General features: G+C 42.7%; 1 protein-coding gene across 5 annotated transcripts in view; it reads right to left on the reverse strand.

Moving 5' to 3' along the window:
- Nucleotides 1-1,778: 1,778 nt before the first annotated feature.
- Nucleotides 1,779-18,579, reverse strand: part of MAP2K5 (mitogen-activated protein kinase kinase 5) — a 178,019-nt gene continuing 161,218 nt past the window's right edge. For 4 of the 5 annotated variants that reach the window (XM_056571648.1, XM_056571650.1, XM_056571651.1 and 1 more), the window contains 3 exons: nucleotides 18,209-18,270; nucleotides 15,342-15,387; nucleotides 1,779-6,808 (listed from right to left, as the gene is read on the reverse strand). In XM_056571648.1, the coding sequence (XP_056427623.1) occupies nucleotides 6,704-6,808; nucleotides 15,342-15,387; nucleotides 18,209-18,270 (213 nt within the window). In that variant the 3' untranslated portion in view covers nucleotides 1,779-6,703. Of the gene's footprint in view, nucleotides 6,809-6,835; nucleotides 7,271-15,341; nucleotides 15,388-18,208; nucleotides 18,271-18,579 lie in introns of those variants that run through there. The other variant, XM_056571649.1, reaches the window with a different exon arrangement.

An 18,579-nucleotide genomic window follows, 5' to 3' on the forward strand; every position in this document is an offset into this window, starting at 1 on the left:
CCTCTATACCTACGCATCTGCCCACAATCCTAAACAGGCTTTGAATTAACATCAGAATTTATTACGGCTACATTTATTGCTTATGGTAGTGCCAAAGATAGCCAAGAGGGCTCTGCTCACAAAGGCATACACTCTATGAGGAAAAAGGGGGGACACAAGAGGAGTGAGGGGCCTGGTCACCAGAGATTACAATCTATGAGGAAATAGGGGGACACAAGAGGAGTGAGGGGCCTGGTCACCGGAGATTACAATCTATGAGGAAATAGGGGGACACAAGAGGATTGAGGGGCCTGGTCATGAGCTTACAATATATGAGGAAATAGGGGGACACAAGAGGAGTGAGGGGCCTGGTCATGAGCTTACCATCTATGAGGAAATAGGGGGGCACAAGAGGATTGAGGGGCCTGGTCATGAGCTTACAATATATGAGGAAATAGGGGGACACAAGAGGAGTGAGGGGCCTGGTCATGAGCTTACTATCTATGAGGAAATAGGGGGGCACAAGAGAAATGAGGACCCTGCTCACAAGAGCTTACAATATATGAAGAAATAGGGAAGACACAAGAGGAGTGAGGGGCCTGGTCACCGGAGCTTACAATATATGAGGAAATAATGGGACACTAGAGGAGTGAGGGGCCTGGTCACCGGAGCTTACAATATATGAGGAAATAGGGGGACACAAGAGGAGTGAGGGGCCTGGTCACCGGAGCTTACAATCTATGAGGAAATAGGGGAACACAAGAGGAGTGAGGGGCCTGGTTACCGGAGCTTACAATATATGAGGAAATAGGGGGACAAAAGAGGAGTGAGGGCCCTGGTCATAAGCTTACCATCTATGAGGAAATAGGGGAAACACTAAAGGATTGGGGACCCTGATCACAAGAGCTTACGATCTATGAGGATATGGGGATGATATAAGAGGTGTCCACTGATAAGGATTCTCATCTCTTTATCAGAGTGGACAGTGGTTACAAAGAGTGTCTTTGACTCAGGATTACCTGGTCTGTCCTGAAATACAAAGACAGCCTATTGACCTGTATTGACACAGTGTAATGCTTACTTTCCCCTGTGGTGGCGCTACAGGGATGCAGAACACTTACTGCTAATTTCTCTCCCAGGGGGTCACTGTAATAGTAGGATGCACTATTAACTGATCATATTGTCCAAGGCAGAGAACCCCTTTAATACTACGCACTGTCCTATAATCTCATTAAGGTAAAACTAACTGCACCACTACATCATAGAAGAGATTTATGTAAGTGATAATAATTTACCACCAAAAGAAAATACAGACTAAAGAATAGTGGAATTGTAGTCTACAAAATGATATAAAGAAATATACACTTACAGCAGAATGAGAATATATATAATATAGCCTTTATTGTAACAAATATAAAAATATAACATCAAAGCAAATATTCACATAAGTGGCACCAGGACACATAGTAGAAATCTGATTGGTTGCTATGGGCAACTGCAACACTTTTCTCCTGCACAGGTTTTGATAAAAATAAATCCCAGAACAGGAAAAAACAAACAGAAATACATGCCATGTGTAAGGTCGGCTCCAGGTATACATACATTTAGCTGTTGGGTGCTTCTTCACGCCCCTGAGGAGTTTCGAATTATACAGTTGTGAGTCTATTAGTTCAGACTATACAATGGCCCAGGTATGTGAATAACAGAATCTGTTTAATATCATTCGAAAATATATTTAACATTCTATATATATATATATATATATATATATATATATATATATATATATCTCAGGAGGTTTCTTTTATGAGGCTAATTTGTCATTTTATGTGATATATACTGGTCATAAATTTTGGGAAATATTCCCGTTTATAAAACCATCTCCTCTATATATCAGCACTTTCTAAAGAAACAATAGATATCTGTCTGTATCAAAAACATTCTATAATTAAACGGTGTCGATCTAACCCGCTGTAATCAAAATATCGCTGCCGAGTACATTACCCTAAAACTCCGCGCTGACAGCTTTAAGGCTCAAGTAATATTAGTCCTATAAATTAAAATGCTTTTCCCCTGAAGGATTAAATGAGTTTATCGATTTATCAATTGTTCTTTAGCTTTCTTGTGTCCCCGTGTATTTGCCATACACAATTTACACTTTTTTTTTTACGGGTTAACCTTTGTCATCTTTCACCTTAAGCTTCTCACTCTTTCTTCATAGATATTTAATTTCTTCTGGAATATAGGAAATATTTTAAGGTGCATTTACATAAACCTGGATAGCAGACACTGCATTTTTGGAACATTAAAGGGAAACATAGATGTGGGAATGTACTCAGATGGGTACCCAGAGCCCACTAGGAGATGCTTCTAAGAGTCTCTCCATCTATATATATATATATATATATATCTCAATGGGGTTTATTTATGAACGTGATCCCGACTCTTTTTTGTCTGGTTTTGCGCCCAAATTGTCGCACATTCCATGCGACACAATTTGCGACCCAAAAAAACAAAACCCTCCATTTTACAAGAAAAATCCGAAAAGGGGGCGTGGCCACGGGAGAAAGTGGGCGTTGTCCTGACAAAAGAAAGGGGCATGTCCCCGACAGTTTTGAAAAATCCCAACATATTTACTAAGGTTTCCACATAAAATGTGGTGGATTTGAGCTGAGGAAAACCAGACAGATCAGAGCATGTGTAAAAAAAAAAGCAAAGTGTAGGGAAAAGAGCAAAACGTAGGGAAACCTTAGTAAGTACCTTGGGAAATACCTGTCGGAAATCAAAACCCACAAAGAAAACTCCACTCCACTCTTAGTAAATAAACCCCAATGTGTGTGTATGTGTGTGTGTTCCAGCATCACGTCCAAACGACTAAAGATATTAACGTGAAACTTAGCACAACATGCTATTTGTGAATAAACCAATAAGAATAGACCCTAGTGCCATGGTATACGCTCTAATGTCACCTCCAAACAGGATTTTCCTCTGCTAGAACCTGGGGCCTTGTTGTATAAGGGAACCATAATTGTTATGTCAACTGGGCCCATCAGAGGACACTTTGGTGAGCTAAGATATGCAATAAATGTCAGATTAATGTCCCATCACTTTAAGAAAGCTCTATGCCCCCTGTGGCCTGGTTACAGTGGCTGGGATCCCCAAAACAGTGAAGCAGGGTATTTTTGAATTTTGCCTAGCTCCCAGTGTCTTAAATGGTATAAAAATCATAGAACTTAGCGATATGCTATTTCTTCAACTCAGGAGTTGGATGTGGCATAAACTACGCAAAACAGTCTGCTTGACTGTTTTAAGCATTCTTACTTATTTAACAAAATGCATGGAGAGAGTGTTGTAAATGTGCCAGAATTATGGTGTTATATGCACTATCCCTGTCTGATTTGCCCACAACAAACCAATCACAGCTCAGGTTTCATTTCTCAAATTACTTTGGTAAAGTGAACCCTGAGCTGTGATTGGTTGCTAAAGGCAAAGCATTTTTGCTTCAGGCAGATTGATAAATCTTGGCCATGGTCTTACATAACTTTCTTTCATTCATTGCTCCCTTTTATGTTTTGTGGATTTTTTTCTGAACAACCATTGAATATGAAACTATAAGTCTATATTAACTTTTTTGAATTAAAAACTAAAAAAAACACTTAAAAGGAGACTGGACCGTTTACATATGTGACAGGTTATTGTGATTAAGGTGGTGAAAGACAGTTTTAGTAAATCTGACTTGTTTGTGGTATATTTTATATTCCACTATGGACTCTCATGTAGTATGGGAAAATATGTGAAACTACCCCTAGCATTCATTTCTGTACTTCTGTAGGGTAGACTGTAATAACAAGGCGGTGACATTGTTAAGAGGTAGTATTTGGAGCTTATTTTCTAACAAATATATATTAGTATGTTGCACACAACACTGTTTGTAATGCTATTGTGAAAATAGGCAAAGTGGACGGCCCCTTTAACCAAGTCTGTAATCGGAAATGGAAAGATGTCTAATGTTCTGTAACTTTGTTAATAACCTCCTGCAGTGACCTACACACATTTTCCACACTTCCACCACAAGTACTTAAAGGAGTTGATGGACTTAGAAAACACATTTTTAAATACCATGCTGTAGAACTCTTAGTTAATAGAGGGGAATCCCACGGACATCTATCTGCTAGATGCTAGAACATCACTAGTAGATCTACAAACAAGGTGTATGTAGATCAAATAATGAAAAAAATTCCTTAATTGACAAAAAAATACAAAAAGACATACATTTAAAAGATCATAAAAAAAATACATAAAATGCAGAGAGCACTATTGGTAAGAACAGAACAAAAGGGGAAGGCTTACAAATACCACCAGACTATAATATAGTAGGATCTAATTGTTAAATAAAAAGAAATAGATTAAACAGTGTGTATGAGGACTATAGTAACTGACTAAACAACATAGTCTAGTGGTAAATAAAGAAAACAAGTAGCATCAACCCTTACCAAATGGGAAGAACTTGTAAGCCTCCACCACCCAACGTTTTGCTCGTATGGCTTCCTCCAAGGCGTTCAAGAATAGCTTTTGTAAACATTGAAAAGTTGAAAAAATTATCCCTTTTTTGGGATCATGGTGGGTTGTCTATGTATAGGTTTGGCTGGTAGTAGCAGTACTTCCTTTTTGGTGACAATTCATGTCAGGGTGGAATACAGGATATAAAAAACTTTGCCATTATGTGCTCTATCGTGAACATGCTGCTGCTACTGCCTCCTGCAGGGGTACCACTGGCAGAGGAAGTGGAGTGTTGACTCAGCATGGGGCAGAAACGGAACTACCGTTCGGCAGGTGTTTGCTGTTGGAAAGCCGTAGTATGCTGGCTGCGTAGCTCGTTCCTATAATAATCCAATTTAGCTTCCTTCTGGCTTTATACCGAGGGTCCTCTCGCAGCAAGTACTGAACCCTTTTCTAAGTTCAGTACTTGCTGCAAGAGGATTACCTGTGACCCTGTTCTAAGAGTGGTTTTCTTTGCTGTGAATAAATTTATACCGACTATCCTTTACTTATCTCTTTCCTTCATGTCTACATTATGCCTGTCAGTGTCAGCAGGCAGTGGTAGCTGTAGCCTGCAGCAACCAATCTATCCCATCCATCATTGATCTCTCCTACAGCATCCAATAGTGTATAACCCATAATGCATGATAGGCATACTTCATTGTGGAGCACACGCTAATGTGCTAAATTGCATGAGACTAATAAAGCACTGCCCCATCTCTAGTAAGGCCTAACATCACAAACACTCCCACTAGCCGTGTAAGTCAGGCACAGACTCAGGCGCACCGTCCATGCACTAAAGAGGACGCCTCTGGTAGTGATGCTTGCCATGAATACTCTAGTAGTTACCCTTATAATCAGGCAATGGTGTGGATATTTCTACATGCATGGGCAGGCATCCCAAGAATGGAGGAATGCCGAATATATTTCCTCTTCTATGCCCGTCTCCTGGTGATTTCTGGTGACACACCACCACCAGAAGTGTAAACAAAAACCTATTCACCAATGTCCAGGGGCGATGAGGGTGTATTTCCCAAGTTTCCTAAAATTATTTGGGCCTGGGGTTTTTAATTTTTTTATATGAATCAGTAAACATTATGTTTTAAAAGCATTTTTTCTATTGGTGGAGTTAAGCAGAAAATAAAGAAAAGGAACATGTTTATGTATGTGGCTCTGATCAATGATGTCACTTTCCAGGCAGTGTAGCCATGATTAGAACATTAGACTACATTCACATCTGTGTCTGAGGCTCCATTGGGGGCCTCTAGTGCAGATTCTATACAAAATACAAGACAAAAAAGAGCTCAGCAGGAATTTTTTGTCTGCTCAAATGATGGACAGACACCATGCCAGAAACTGACGGACCCCGTTAAAGTCAATGGGGTCTGTCAGGCGCTGTTGGTGTCTGATGTACAATGGATCTGCTGGCTCCACTATTTTTTACACTTCTGCTCCAATTAATGAGCAAGTGAACAGAAAAATAAAACACAGATGTGAACCCAGCCCAACATGACAAACTCATAATGGGTGATTCATCCAATGTAAGAAAAAGGGCAAAAAAATGAATCCCCTGTATAAAAGTTTATTAGACTGAAAAATCTGATATGTGCAAGACATACCATCAGAAACATACAATAGAGATATAACTGCTTGGTGGCACCAGAGGGACTCCAACAAGTGGATTACAATAACATTTGTCCCCTACAAACCACCACTCTCAAGTGTTCAAGCATACTAGAGACTCCTGAGGCCTGTAGTAATATGGCACTTTTATATAGTAAATCCTGGAAGACGCTTTAATGAGCTGATGATCACAATAAGTGAAGTTACTTATGGAGAATAAATCCTGATCATCCTGGTGCGCCTCATGCTATGTATACAGGCATAGTAAGTCCTCTTACTCAACTGCTAGCTTAGCCCGGCTTACAGTGCATTGTATATTCCAAGAGCTAGTTGGCTGCTATAGTAAACACTGTTGGTCCTTATTTCCGCTGTCCTGTGCATTCTTCAGACACCCAATTCATGTGGAATATATTTCTAGCAGGCCACACCGCACACACCAGGTATACAGCATGATGGGTCATTCAGCAAAGAATTGGCTCATGCTCACAGTGTATATGACACTGGGGTCTTCTGAGCCAGTCTGTGTGAACAGTCTGACTTGCTTCATCCTTGTGATGTCTTCTCACTCCTGGCTGTTCTGTGACCGTCTCTCTTCTAACGCCCTACACACCCACATCGACACCACCTCCGTGTTTCCATCATCAAACTGAACGATGAACGGATGACCCTGTCAGAGAGAAATAAGACCATTATATCCTGAATCTCCACGCCGCATTACTCCCAATGGCTGCATTCTCCAGCGCCCATTGCTCTACCCATGAATTTTAATATCTAAGATGTATAATAGGACTGCTTGTCACTCATGTATATCAATGCACCTTCCAATCATGATATTCTTGTGGTTTTGTTTATAGAATACCAAGGGATTTAAACTGGAGCTTTAGACTTTACATGTTTAGAATTTCTTTCTGGCTCTGAAAAAAACTTTACGGCTATGTGCAGACAATGCCTTATTCCATAAAAAAAAAAAAAACGCATTGCAGATCTAGAGAAGAAATCTCAGGCCTACCTGTAGAATTATTCTTTCTATGCTACAGATGTTGCTGTGGTTTTGGACGCAGATTAGCTCCATTCAATAAGTCTTATCTACATCCAATCTGAATTCACTGGGGTGGATTTGACTTTCATTCTATGGGATTTTAATGTGGAATCTGGGTCAGGATCCATGCAGGAATATGAACTGGGTGAACATACCTTAAGAACCTTCTGCTATAGACATTAAGTAGGCTTCTTCATTGAATAAAACTATACAAGTCTCTTCTTATAAACAAATGACAATGAAAACAACACAGACATAACGTAACTAAGAACAAAAAATTGTTCACATCAAACTTGTAGGACTATTTGATTCCCATCCCATACATGAGTTGGAGGGGCTGCATGTAATGATAACGGGGAGGGTCTCACCTTGAAAACCAGTTCTATGACTTTACTTTTGTAAAAAGGAGTGGTCAGTATGCATAATATACCATAAAACAAAAAATCTGGTCTGGATAATGAGGTGTCATAGTGTATGGAAATCCTATAGGCCACAGAGTAAATAAAGTTGAGTTGTTCTTACTCTGTAACAGTAAAGACCATTTGATCATCAGCCTAGACCCCTTGGCTTTTAGAGTCTGTGCAGCAACAAATACGGCTGCTAATACAAGCAATGGCAGATAAAAGCTTCTTAATGTATATTTGACATTACCCACAGTTATTACCATGTAGAGGAGATGAAGTAATTTGGTTTTTATTTACCCGTGGACTGACCTAGTCTTGTCAGGAGGCCTTAAAGCCTATGCGGCACCTTGGCAAGGATCAGTAGCTGTTTCTCATCTCTGGCAAGCGATACAGTTCTAGGGTCAGCAAGTGGCATTTCTGAAGCTCTTATTGAAATGCTGTGTGCATTAATCATTCTGCCGCCCGCTCAGCCAGGCCCACCTGACTGCGACAATCAGCCACCATGCTGCCCCTGGGACTCCCCGCACAATCTTAATTGTTTCTAGGCCTTGATGGTCTTTTAATCCAAGATTAATTTATGCATTTTTAAATAACTCTTCTTATGATTAATAAGCTTGAAAATTAAAAGGAGTTGGAAGCAATTATAATAAGCGCCTGGTCATAACCTCATTACGGGGAGGCGGAGTGCTTACTTAAAATACACAGTGCAAGTTCCCTCAATTCTGCAGATTGAGACAATACTTTGACTGAAAGGTCAGAAAATCCTTTAGCGACATGATGACAGGGTTATGTGATAGGCTGCCAGGCACTGTTCTCCAACTCGTGCTGATCATTCATGCATTAAAAGGGGCAGCGCCAGAACATTTCCTGTCATACTGCTAACAGGAGCGGTATAACACAATGTAAAGGGCTTAATTACAGAAGTTCCTTGTTACTGCTCAGTTACCATGGCAATCCTCCTAGGTTGGTTGTGAGAAGCGTTGGCGAAGGTGGGTTAAGGTTATGCCCACTACTTCACCCACCTTCGCCAGTGCTTACACAGCATAATACTCTTCATGCATCCATTTTTCTGCAGCCATATGGATCACACCCACATCGCTGGCTACGTAAATGGACAATGCAGCAACAGTTACTTTTCTAGTAGACTTCAGAAGACATCTCCAGGAAATTTCTCTGGCAAATAGAGACATGGGGTGGGGGGGATATTCAAAGGATTCAGCACTTTTTTAATTTATTCTGCACTACATTTGGCTGAAATGTGGCACATTTAATTTAATTTGTTTGCACCATGGCCCCAGTAAAAGGAGCAGGACTTAAACTCTGCCAAAAAAGGGATATGTACCAAAATTTTCTTTGGGTTAATGAAGCCAGCTAATAGGTGGTGCAGACTGAGAGTAAACTGGATAAGATGCACCAGATTTTCAGACAGCCTGGACCACTGTTAAAAATTTGGCGCAATCTTACATTGCCTGTCTGGGTTTATACTTCTCCAGAATTAGTCTGTTTTTAAAGAGTACCTGACACCAAACTAAACTTTTAATGTATTACATAGTAACATAGTTCATAAGGTTGAAAAAAGACCAGAGTCATCAAGTTCAACCTATATCCCTAATGAGTCCCTACTGAGTTGATCCAGAGGAAGGCAAAAAACCCTCATGCTAGAGGTAAAAATTCCTTCCCGACTCCAATATGGCATCAGAATAAATCCCTGGATCAACGTTCTGTCCCTATAAATCTAAAATACATAACCAGCGATGTTATTATTCTCCAAAAATGCATCCAGACCCCTTTTGAATTATTTTACAGAGTTCACCATGACCACCTCCTCAGGCAGAGAATTCCACAGTCTCACTGCTCTTACAGTAAAGAACCCCCGTCTGTGCTGGTGTAGAAACCTTCTTTCCTCTAGACGTAGATGATGCCCCCTTGTTATGGATACAGTCCTGGGTATAAATAGATCATGGGAGAGATCTCTGTACTGTCCCCTGATATATTTATACATAGTTATTAGGTTGCCCCTAAGCCTTCTTTTTTCTAAAGTAAATAACCCTAATTCTGATAATCTTTCTGGGTACTGTAGTCCTCCCATTCCCCGTATTACTCTGGTTGCCCGCCGTCTTTGAACCCTCTCCAGCTCCACTATATCTTTCTTGTACACTGGTACACTTTACTATTTATTTGCTGTTAAAATTCTCAACCTTTATATGATTTAAATGTGATTGAAAAAACTGGCACTAGGTGGCTCTGTTCTGTTCCCTGACGCAAGTCAAACAGTTAGTTTGGTCTCCACTTGGCCTTGCAGAAGTCCAAACTCAGGATGTGTGGGGCATGGTGAGGCACAGCTCTCGCAGGCTTCAGTGATATTGCGTCTGCTGGGGAATGTACACTTTCTCCTGCTGGGAGCTCATACAATGTGAGCAAGGAGAAAGGTATGATACAGAACTTTTTAAAGCTCGGAAATTTTCTTTTTTTAAGGGCAGGAGGGGTGTTAGGAGTAGTTAGGGAATATAATCTGAGTTAGTTTAGAAAATATGGTTTGATGACGGGTACTCTTTAAATATGTCCCATCTCTTGAAGTGTACCTGTCATTAGCAAAAACTTTTTATATAATGTTGATAATACTATTATATGCATATTTAAAGGGGTTATCCAGCATAAGGTGATTTTAGTACGTACCTGGCAGACAGTAATGGACATGCTTAGGAAGGATCTGCGCTTGTCTTGGGCTAAACGGCTATGCTGTGAGATTACCAGAACAATGTGGCTAGCGTTCTATGAACTTGTATTTCCTGTCTTCTGTTTTCTTGTTTGCCTACAAATCCCATGAATCCATTTTCCTCCCTCCCACACATCAGCCACCCCACCCATTGAAACATAAATGAGCTAGAGAGCTGTGGTTTTCAATCAGAGTGCCTCCAGCTGTTGCATTACTTGCAGATTGCTCTCTCCACCCATTGAAGCAGACAGGCTCCCTGTCATCAGCTGACTAGTGAGTCAGGTCTCGGCTGCATTGCAAGCTGGGAAAAATCAGAGACAACAGTCATTTTGTATGCTGTTAAAAATAAATAGTGGGGTGAAAATCACATAAGAATTGTGAGAAAACCGTCACACACAGGTACAGACACTATATTATGAACTACACTAACTTTACAGCCCCTGTAGCATAGTCAAATAAAAAAAATTCCCGGAATACCCCTTTAATATACATGGTTAAAAAAATTTGTATAATTTTGGGTGAAACATCCCTGCAGCTGTTGCCTATGTGTCTCTGTAAGAAGACCAAATACAGGAAGTGAGGGCAAACAGCAGGGCTCTGTGCAGGCTCCAGAGTTGTCAATCATCCTGCTGTGTCAACTGGGAGCATGTCACAGAATCTCACTGCACAGAACCCTGCTTGTCCTCAGTGCACAGAGCCCTGCTTGTCCTCAGTGCACAGAGCCCTGCTTGTCCTCACTGCACAGAGCCCTGCTTGTCCTCACTGCACAGAGCCCTGCTTGTCCTCACTGCACAGAGCCCTGCTTGTCCTCACTGCACAGAGCCCTGCTTGTCCTCACTGCACAGAGCCCTGCTTGTCCTCACTGCACAGAGCCCTGCTTGTCCTCAGTGCACAGGGCCCTGCTTGTCCTCAGTGCACAGGGCCCTGCTTGTCCTCACTGCACAGGGCCCTGCTTGTCCTCACTGCACAGAGCCCTGCTTGTCCTCACTGCACAGAGCCCTGCTTGTCCTCACTGCACAGAGCCCTGCTTGTCCTCACTGCACAGAGCCCTGCTTGTCCTCCGTGTACAGAGCCCTGCTTGTCCTCACTGCACAGAGCCCTGCTTGTCCTCACTGCACAGAGCCCTGCTTGTCCTCATTGCACAGAGCCCTACTTGTCCTCATTGCACAGAGCCCTGCTTGTCCTCAGTGTACAGAGCCCTGCTTGTCATCACTGCAGAGAGCCCTGCTTGTCCTCACTGCACAGAGCCCTGCTTGTCCTTACTGCACAGAGCCCTGCTTGTCCTCACTGCACAGAGCCCTGCTTGTCCTCACTGCACAGAGCCCTGCTTGTCCTTACTGCACAGGGCCCTGCTTATCCTCACTGCACAGAGCCCTGCTTGTCCTCACTGCACAGAGCCCTGCTTGTCCTCACTGCACAGAGCCCTGCTTGTCCTCACTGCACAGAGCCCTGCTTGTCCTCAGTGCACAGAGCCCTGCTTGTCCTCAGTGCACAGAGCCCTGCTTGTCCTCAGTGCACAGGGCCCTGCTTGTCCTCACTGCACAGAGCCCTGCTTGTCCTCACTGCACAGAGCCCTGCTTGTCCTCACTGCACAGAGCCCTGCTTGTCCTCACTGCACAGAGCCCTGCTTGTCCTCCGTGTACAGAGCCCTGCTTGTCCTCACTGCACAGAGCCCTGCTTGTCCTCACTGCACAGAGCCCTGCTTGTCCTCACTGCACAGAGCCCTGCTTGTCCTCCGTGTACAGAGCCCTGCTTGTCCTCACTGCACAGAGCCCTGCTTGTCCTCACTGCACAGAGCCCTGCTTGTCCTTACTGCACAGAGCCCTGCTTGTCCTCAGTGCACAGAGCCCTGCATGCCCTCAGTGCACAGAGCCCTGCTTGTCCTCACTGCACAGAGCCCTGCTTGTCCTCACTGCACAGAGCCCTGCTTGTCCTCACTGCACAGAGCCCTGCTTGTCCTCAGTGCACAGAGCCCTGCTTGTCCTCAGTGCACAGGGCCCTGCTTGTCCTCACTGCACAGGGCCCTGCTTGTCCTCACTGCACAGGGCCCTGCTTGTACTCACTGCACAGAGCCCTGCTTGTCCTCACTGCACAGAGCCCTGCTTGTCCTCCGTGTACAGAGCCCTGCTTGTCCTCACTGCACAGAGCCCTGCTTGTCCTCATTGCACAGAGCCCTGCTTGTCCTCAGTGTACAGAGCCCTGCTTGTCATCACTGCACAGAGCCCTGCTTGTCCTCACTGCACAGAGCCCTGCTTGTCCTTACTGCACAGAGCCCTGCTTGTCCTCAATGTTTGGGTGAAACATCCCTGCAGCTGTTGCCTATGTGTCTCTGTAAGAAGACCAAATACAGGAAGTGAGGGCAAACAGCAGGGCTCTGTGCAGGCTCCAGAGTTGTCAATCATCCTGCTGTGTCAACTGGGAGCATGTCACAGAATCTCACTGCACAGAACCCTGCTTGTCCTCAGTGCACAGAGCCCTGCTTGTCCTCACTGCACAGAGCCCTGCTTGTCCTCAGTGTACAGAGCCCTGCTTGTCCTCACTGCACAGAGCCCTGCTTGTCCTCACTGCACAGAGCCCTGCTTGTCCTCACTGCACAGAGCCCTGCTTGTCCTCACTGCACAGAGCCCTGCTTGTCCTCACTGCACAGAGCCCTGCTTGTCCACAGTGTACAGAGCCCTGCTTGTCCACACTGCACAGAGCCCTGCTTGTCCACACTGCACAGAGCCCTGCTTGTCCACACTGCACAGAGCCCTGCTTGTCCACACTGCACAGAGCCCTGCTTGTCCACACCGCACAGAGCCCTGCTTGTCCACACCGCACAGAGCCCTGCTTGTCCACACTGCACAGAGCCCTGCTTGTCCTCAGTGCACAGAGCCCTGCTTGTCCTCAGTGCACGGAGCCCTGCTTGTCCTCAGTGCACAGAGCCCTGCTTGTCCTCAGTGCACAGAGCCCTGCTTGTCCTCAGTGCACAGAGCCCTGCTTGTCCTCAGTGCACAGAGCCCTGCATGTCCTCATTGCACAGAGCCCTGCTTGTCCTCAGGAGTGTGATACCAGCCCATAATAAATTTGTACTGTGTTTCTTTATAAGTCGTACATATTGAAGCCTTAGAGGCCCTCTCCCAGATAGCCTGCCACTGAGGAAGGATGATGATAGTGTTGAGAGCAGCCTCCCAATGACCCATGTATTGGGGAGAGGGAGGGGTCCCCTCAGGAGGGTGGAGAAGCAAGGTGTTAAAATCTTAGTCCAAATTGTAGTCCTAGGTATGCAATATGTTGGTACCGGAGGCCTTCCGTGAATCTCTGTGCCTTTATTGGCCTGTCTTGGCCTTACCTTTTACCTGCTTTCTAATTCATTTGTGATAAATGTTTTTGGGTTTTGACCCCTGTGATTTCATTGTACTTTGCAGATTGCATTGAGCTACGGCCCCTGTATTGTCATTCTTCTGTTTTTCTTGTTTTTGGATTTATGTTTCTGGAAAAACCTTTAATAAACATTACAGTAAAAACTTACTTACGTAGTCTTACTCCGAAGACCACGTTTGCACCACTCCAGAGTTCAGGGACGGCATGCTGTACACCACTCTTTCTAAAACTAATGGGTTTGGTGATCATGAAGGCTCCTGGTTTTTGTGCTGATTTTAAGTCAGATGAGGTTTGGTCTCTGCAGTTATTGGGTCAGCAGAGCATTGGTAACTTTTATGCTCTATACACCTGTAATTTTGTAATTTGACATGGTCTCCATATCGTGGCTGATATGCTGTACTTCCTAAGCGCTTTCACTTTTCAGTAAACCAACTCACAGCTGATCATGGAAGATCTAGGAGGGAAGAAATGCCATGAACTGACTTGTAGCAGAGGTGACTGCTATTACAGAATCACGCTGGGATACAATGAGTTCTTCAGAAGGACCTATTCTTACACCAGTGTTTGTAAAGATGACTATACTGGTAGGGGCTGGATTTCATACACTTGAGGCAATAGGACTGAATGTAACTCCTGAATACTTTTGTCCATTTACAGGGTCTGTGTATATATCATACAATAGACACATACAAAAAGTACAACCATGAAGATAAAAGTACCTCTGTTATAATTAATAAGCACAGTTTTTGACATCTGAATCATTATTAGACAATTCCGCCCATGGACTATATCCAGAGCGGTCTGGCAATGAACAGTAAGACGTACCATAGGAGACCTCATTGCTCTCCATAGATGAATGTGCACAGTAATATCATAATACACAGATAAACCTCTTGAGTGGTTTCTTCTGATCTACAGCCAGTGCCCTCCCTTTCCATCACATAGTAATAATATCAATACACAATTCATCACTTTAGAGAGCAGACAAATGTTTTCCTAGACTCCTTGTGAAATGAGTGAATTAGGCCCCTGGAGGGCTCAGTGTTAAGCGGTATAGATAAGTTCAATACAAGAATTTGCAATTACCGCCCCTCTCTCTTCTCAATCACGCTAGTTCCCATACAGAACCCTCAGCAGGTCTCAGAGAAGGATTGCAGACAGACCTGTAGTGACAGCTGTGCCCGCCTGTCACACAGGAATAACACAGCGAAGGTGCTAAAAGGCTCTTTATCATTTTCTCCAGTGATATACAAAACATATTTCACAAAAGGAAAGGGGGGGGGGGGGGGGGTTACGATGCATTTCTACTATTAATATGGAAAATATATAATTTTTCCATTGAGCTGACTGGATCCCGTTCAGGAGATAGCGGGGGTCCCAGCGGTTGGACCCCCCAGCGATCCAACACTTATCCCCTATCCTGTGAATAGAGGATAAGTTGTCTTTCACTGGATAGGGGATGAGCTTAGATAGGATGGAAACAGGAAAGGGGATAAGAGTCTGATTGCAGGGGGTCCAGTTCAGGAGACCATGGGGGGGTTCCAGAGAATTAGTTGTCTTTTACTGGACAACAACGTTAAATGGATTCACATGAACAAGTTGATTGGTTTGGACAGCACAAATGTGGAATAGGTCTCATGACACAAAGGTTTGCTACATCAATGGCCACAACTCTTACCATTAACTCTTCTGGAGCAGGCCTCTCTTTTGGTAGCTTTCTCATACTATGAAACAGAAAACATGTTGGTGATCAGACAAGCCATTATGGATGCACACAGAGAACATGGAAAGACACAAGCATCATAATGTCAATTGTAATAATGTAAATCTTTTATGACCTTTAAGTTGTGAAGTGGGGCCTCCACGGATCGGAATTGGTTTTCCCACAGATGCTTGATCGGAATGAGATCTGGGAAATTTGGAGGCCAAGTCGCAAACTTGAACTCTCTGTTGTGTTGCTCAGACCATTGCTCAACAATTTCTACAATATGGCTGGGGCATATCCTGCTGAAAGAGGCCACCTCCCTTAAAGTGCACCTGTCATCAACAAAAACTTTTTATATAATGTAGATAATAACATTATATGTATATTTGTAATATACACTGGTTAAAAAATGTGTATATATTTTGGGGAAAAAATGCTGTCTCTGTGAGGAGTCCAAATACAGGAAGTGAGGTCAGGACAGGGCTCCTGGCTTGCAGGCTCCTGGCTTGTCAATCATCCTGATGTATGAGCCAGGAGCATGTTATAGAGCCTCAGTGTGCAGAACCCTGCTTGTCCTCGGTACACAGACCCCTGCTTGTCCACCCTCACTTCCTGTATTTGGACTCCTCATAGAGATACACATGCAATAGCTGCAGGGACAAAAATATACATATTTTTTAACCAATGTATATTACAAATTTACATATAATGGTTTTATCTACATTATATAAAAAGTTTTTGTTGACGATAGGTACACCGCTGACATGAAGGGGGGACTTCTGTACAATGTTAAAGTAGTAGTTGTTATGAAAATTATGACTTAGAAAATTTACATCCATATGAATGACGGGACATAGAAAATTGTCCAGAAAATTACATTGCCTCTGCCAGCTGACTACTGCAGTAGACCTATTTAACCCCTTGGTGATTGACAATACCTATTTTATTTTTTTCTTTACGGGTCTTTATACAGTTGCATTATACTGGAATAGGTGCTTGGGCGTCGTATGACATCTGGGAACCTGCTCAAAAGGCGGGCATCAGTGTATCCTCCAAGGCTGCTCGTTTAACACCATAGATGCTATGGTGATTTACAGACAGAATAGGCTCTTTCTGTTACTCTATCGCCACCTACACAAGGAGAGCTAATAACTGCCCCAGGTCTACCATCTTTGGATACCTAACCCCTTAACGACGCAGGACGTAAATGTCCATCCTGGTGAGGTGATACTTAACGCACCAGGATGTACATTTACGTCCTATACATAACCGTGAGCATCGGAGCGATGCTCGGGTCATGTGCGGCAGGTCCTGGCTGCTGATAGCAGCCAGGCACCCCCCGGTAATGGCGGACATCCGCGATCGAGCCAATGTCCGCCATTAACCCTCAGATGCCGTGATCAATACAGATCACGACATCTGCAGCATTGCGGTCACTAAAATGGATGATCGGATCGCCCGCAGCACTGCCTCGGCGATCTGATCATCCAGAACGGCAGACGGAGGTACCCTCAGTTGCCTCCGCTGCTTTATACGGGTCTTCTGCTCTGGTCTGCGATCGGGCAGACCAGAGCAGAAGATAGCCGATAACACTGATCAGTGTTATGAACTATGCATAGCACTGAACAGTATTAGAAATCAAATGATTGCTATAAATAGTCCCCTATGGGGACTATTAAAGTGTAAAAATAAAAGTAAAAAAGTTAATAAAAAAAATGTAAAAAAATTAGAAAAACCCCCTTCCCCAATAAAAACATAAATTGTCCCATTTTCCCTATTTCACCCCCAAAAAGTGTATTTTTTTTTAAAATTATATACATATTTGGTATCGCTGCATGCGTAAACATCCAAACTATTAAAATTAATGTTAATGAACGTAAAAAAAAAAAAGTACAAAATTGCAGCTTTTTTTATAACATTTTATTCCCAAAAAATTTATAAATGTATTAAAAGTTTTATATAAGCAAATATGGTATCAATAAAAAGTACAGATCACGGCGCAAAACATGAGCCCTCATACCGCCGCTTTTATGGAAAAATGAAAAAAATTGTGGGTCTTCAAAATAGGGCAATTTTAAACATACTAATTTGGTTAAAAAAGTTTGCGCAACAGTAATAGAAAAGAATGTTATCATGGGTATAATTTTAATCGTATTGACCCAAAGAATAAAGGACACCTGCCATTTTTACCGTAAAACCTTCCAAAATTTGCAAAATTGCGGTTTTCTTTTTAATTTCCCCACACAAATAGTATTTTTTGGGTTGCGCCATACATTTTATGGTAAAATTAGTGATGGCATTACAACAGACAACTGGTTGCGCAAAAAACAAGCCCTCATACTAGTCTGTGGATGAAAATATAAAAGAGTTATGATTTTTTGAAGTAGAGGATGAAAAAACTAAAACGTAAAAATAAAATTGTCAGGGTCCTTAAGGAGCTATACTAGAGGACCTAAAAGGATGGATGTTTTGGCAGATTTACATCAGCAGGCATAATAACAGTGCAACCCAGAGGTATTGCAGTATACTATAGAAGCATTCGAGAGGTGGAATGTTTTATTTCTGCATTACCCTAGAAAGAAATTAATAAAGTTAATCAATAAGTTATATGTATCCCAAACTGATGCCGTTAAAAGTAAAGCTCAGCTTGCAAAAAAAAAGGCCTTATATGGTTATTTAGATGGTCAGGTGACCAATGTATGATTATTGCTGAGGGTCTTACTGCGGGCACCCAATACAGTTTATAAGGATTATGTCTACAGATGGACATGGAAAGAGGAAGAGATGAGAAAGAAGCACTAATCATTCTACACAACAGAAAATACATATAATATTCTTACCACTGAGTAATGAAATGTATAAAAGGCTCAGAAAATTCCCCCACAGGAAGAACAGGAGAATCCTAAAATAATTCAAATACAATGGTGGTTATTAAGGAGCTTGCATACAATATGATGTCCATAAGACTAGACTAGAACTGTCTACAACATGGAATTAGATTTAGACCCAGGGCTGTATCTGCCATTAGGCTCTGACCTGGAGAAGAAAATACATTTTCCCTTTGGGTAAATCCACATGGGTCAGAACAGCTACAAAATTTTCCTGCAGATTTACAGCCACTCATTATATTGTGGATTTGAGATTGGTTTCACCACTTTCTGTGTGTATGGTCCACAGCAAATCTGCATGTAATGTGTACAGTTTTTGCTGC

This window comes from Hyla sarda, chromosome 4 (assembly GCF_029499605.1).
Source record: "Hyla sarda isolate aHylSar1 chromosome 4, aHylSar1.hap1, whole genome shotgun sequence".
In the NCBI taxonomy this organism is placed as follows: Eukaryota; Metazoa; Chordata; class Amphibia; order Anura; family Hylidae; genus Hyla; species Hyla sarda.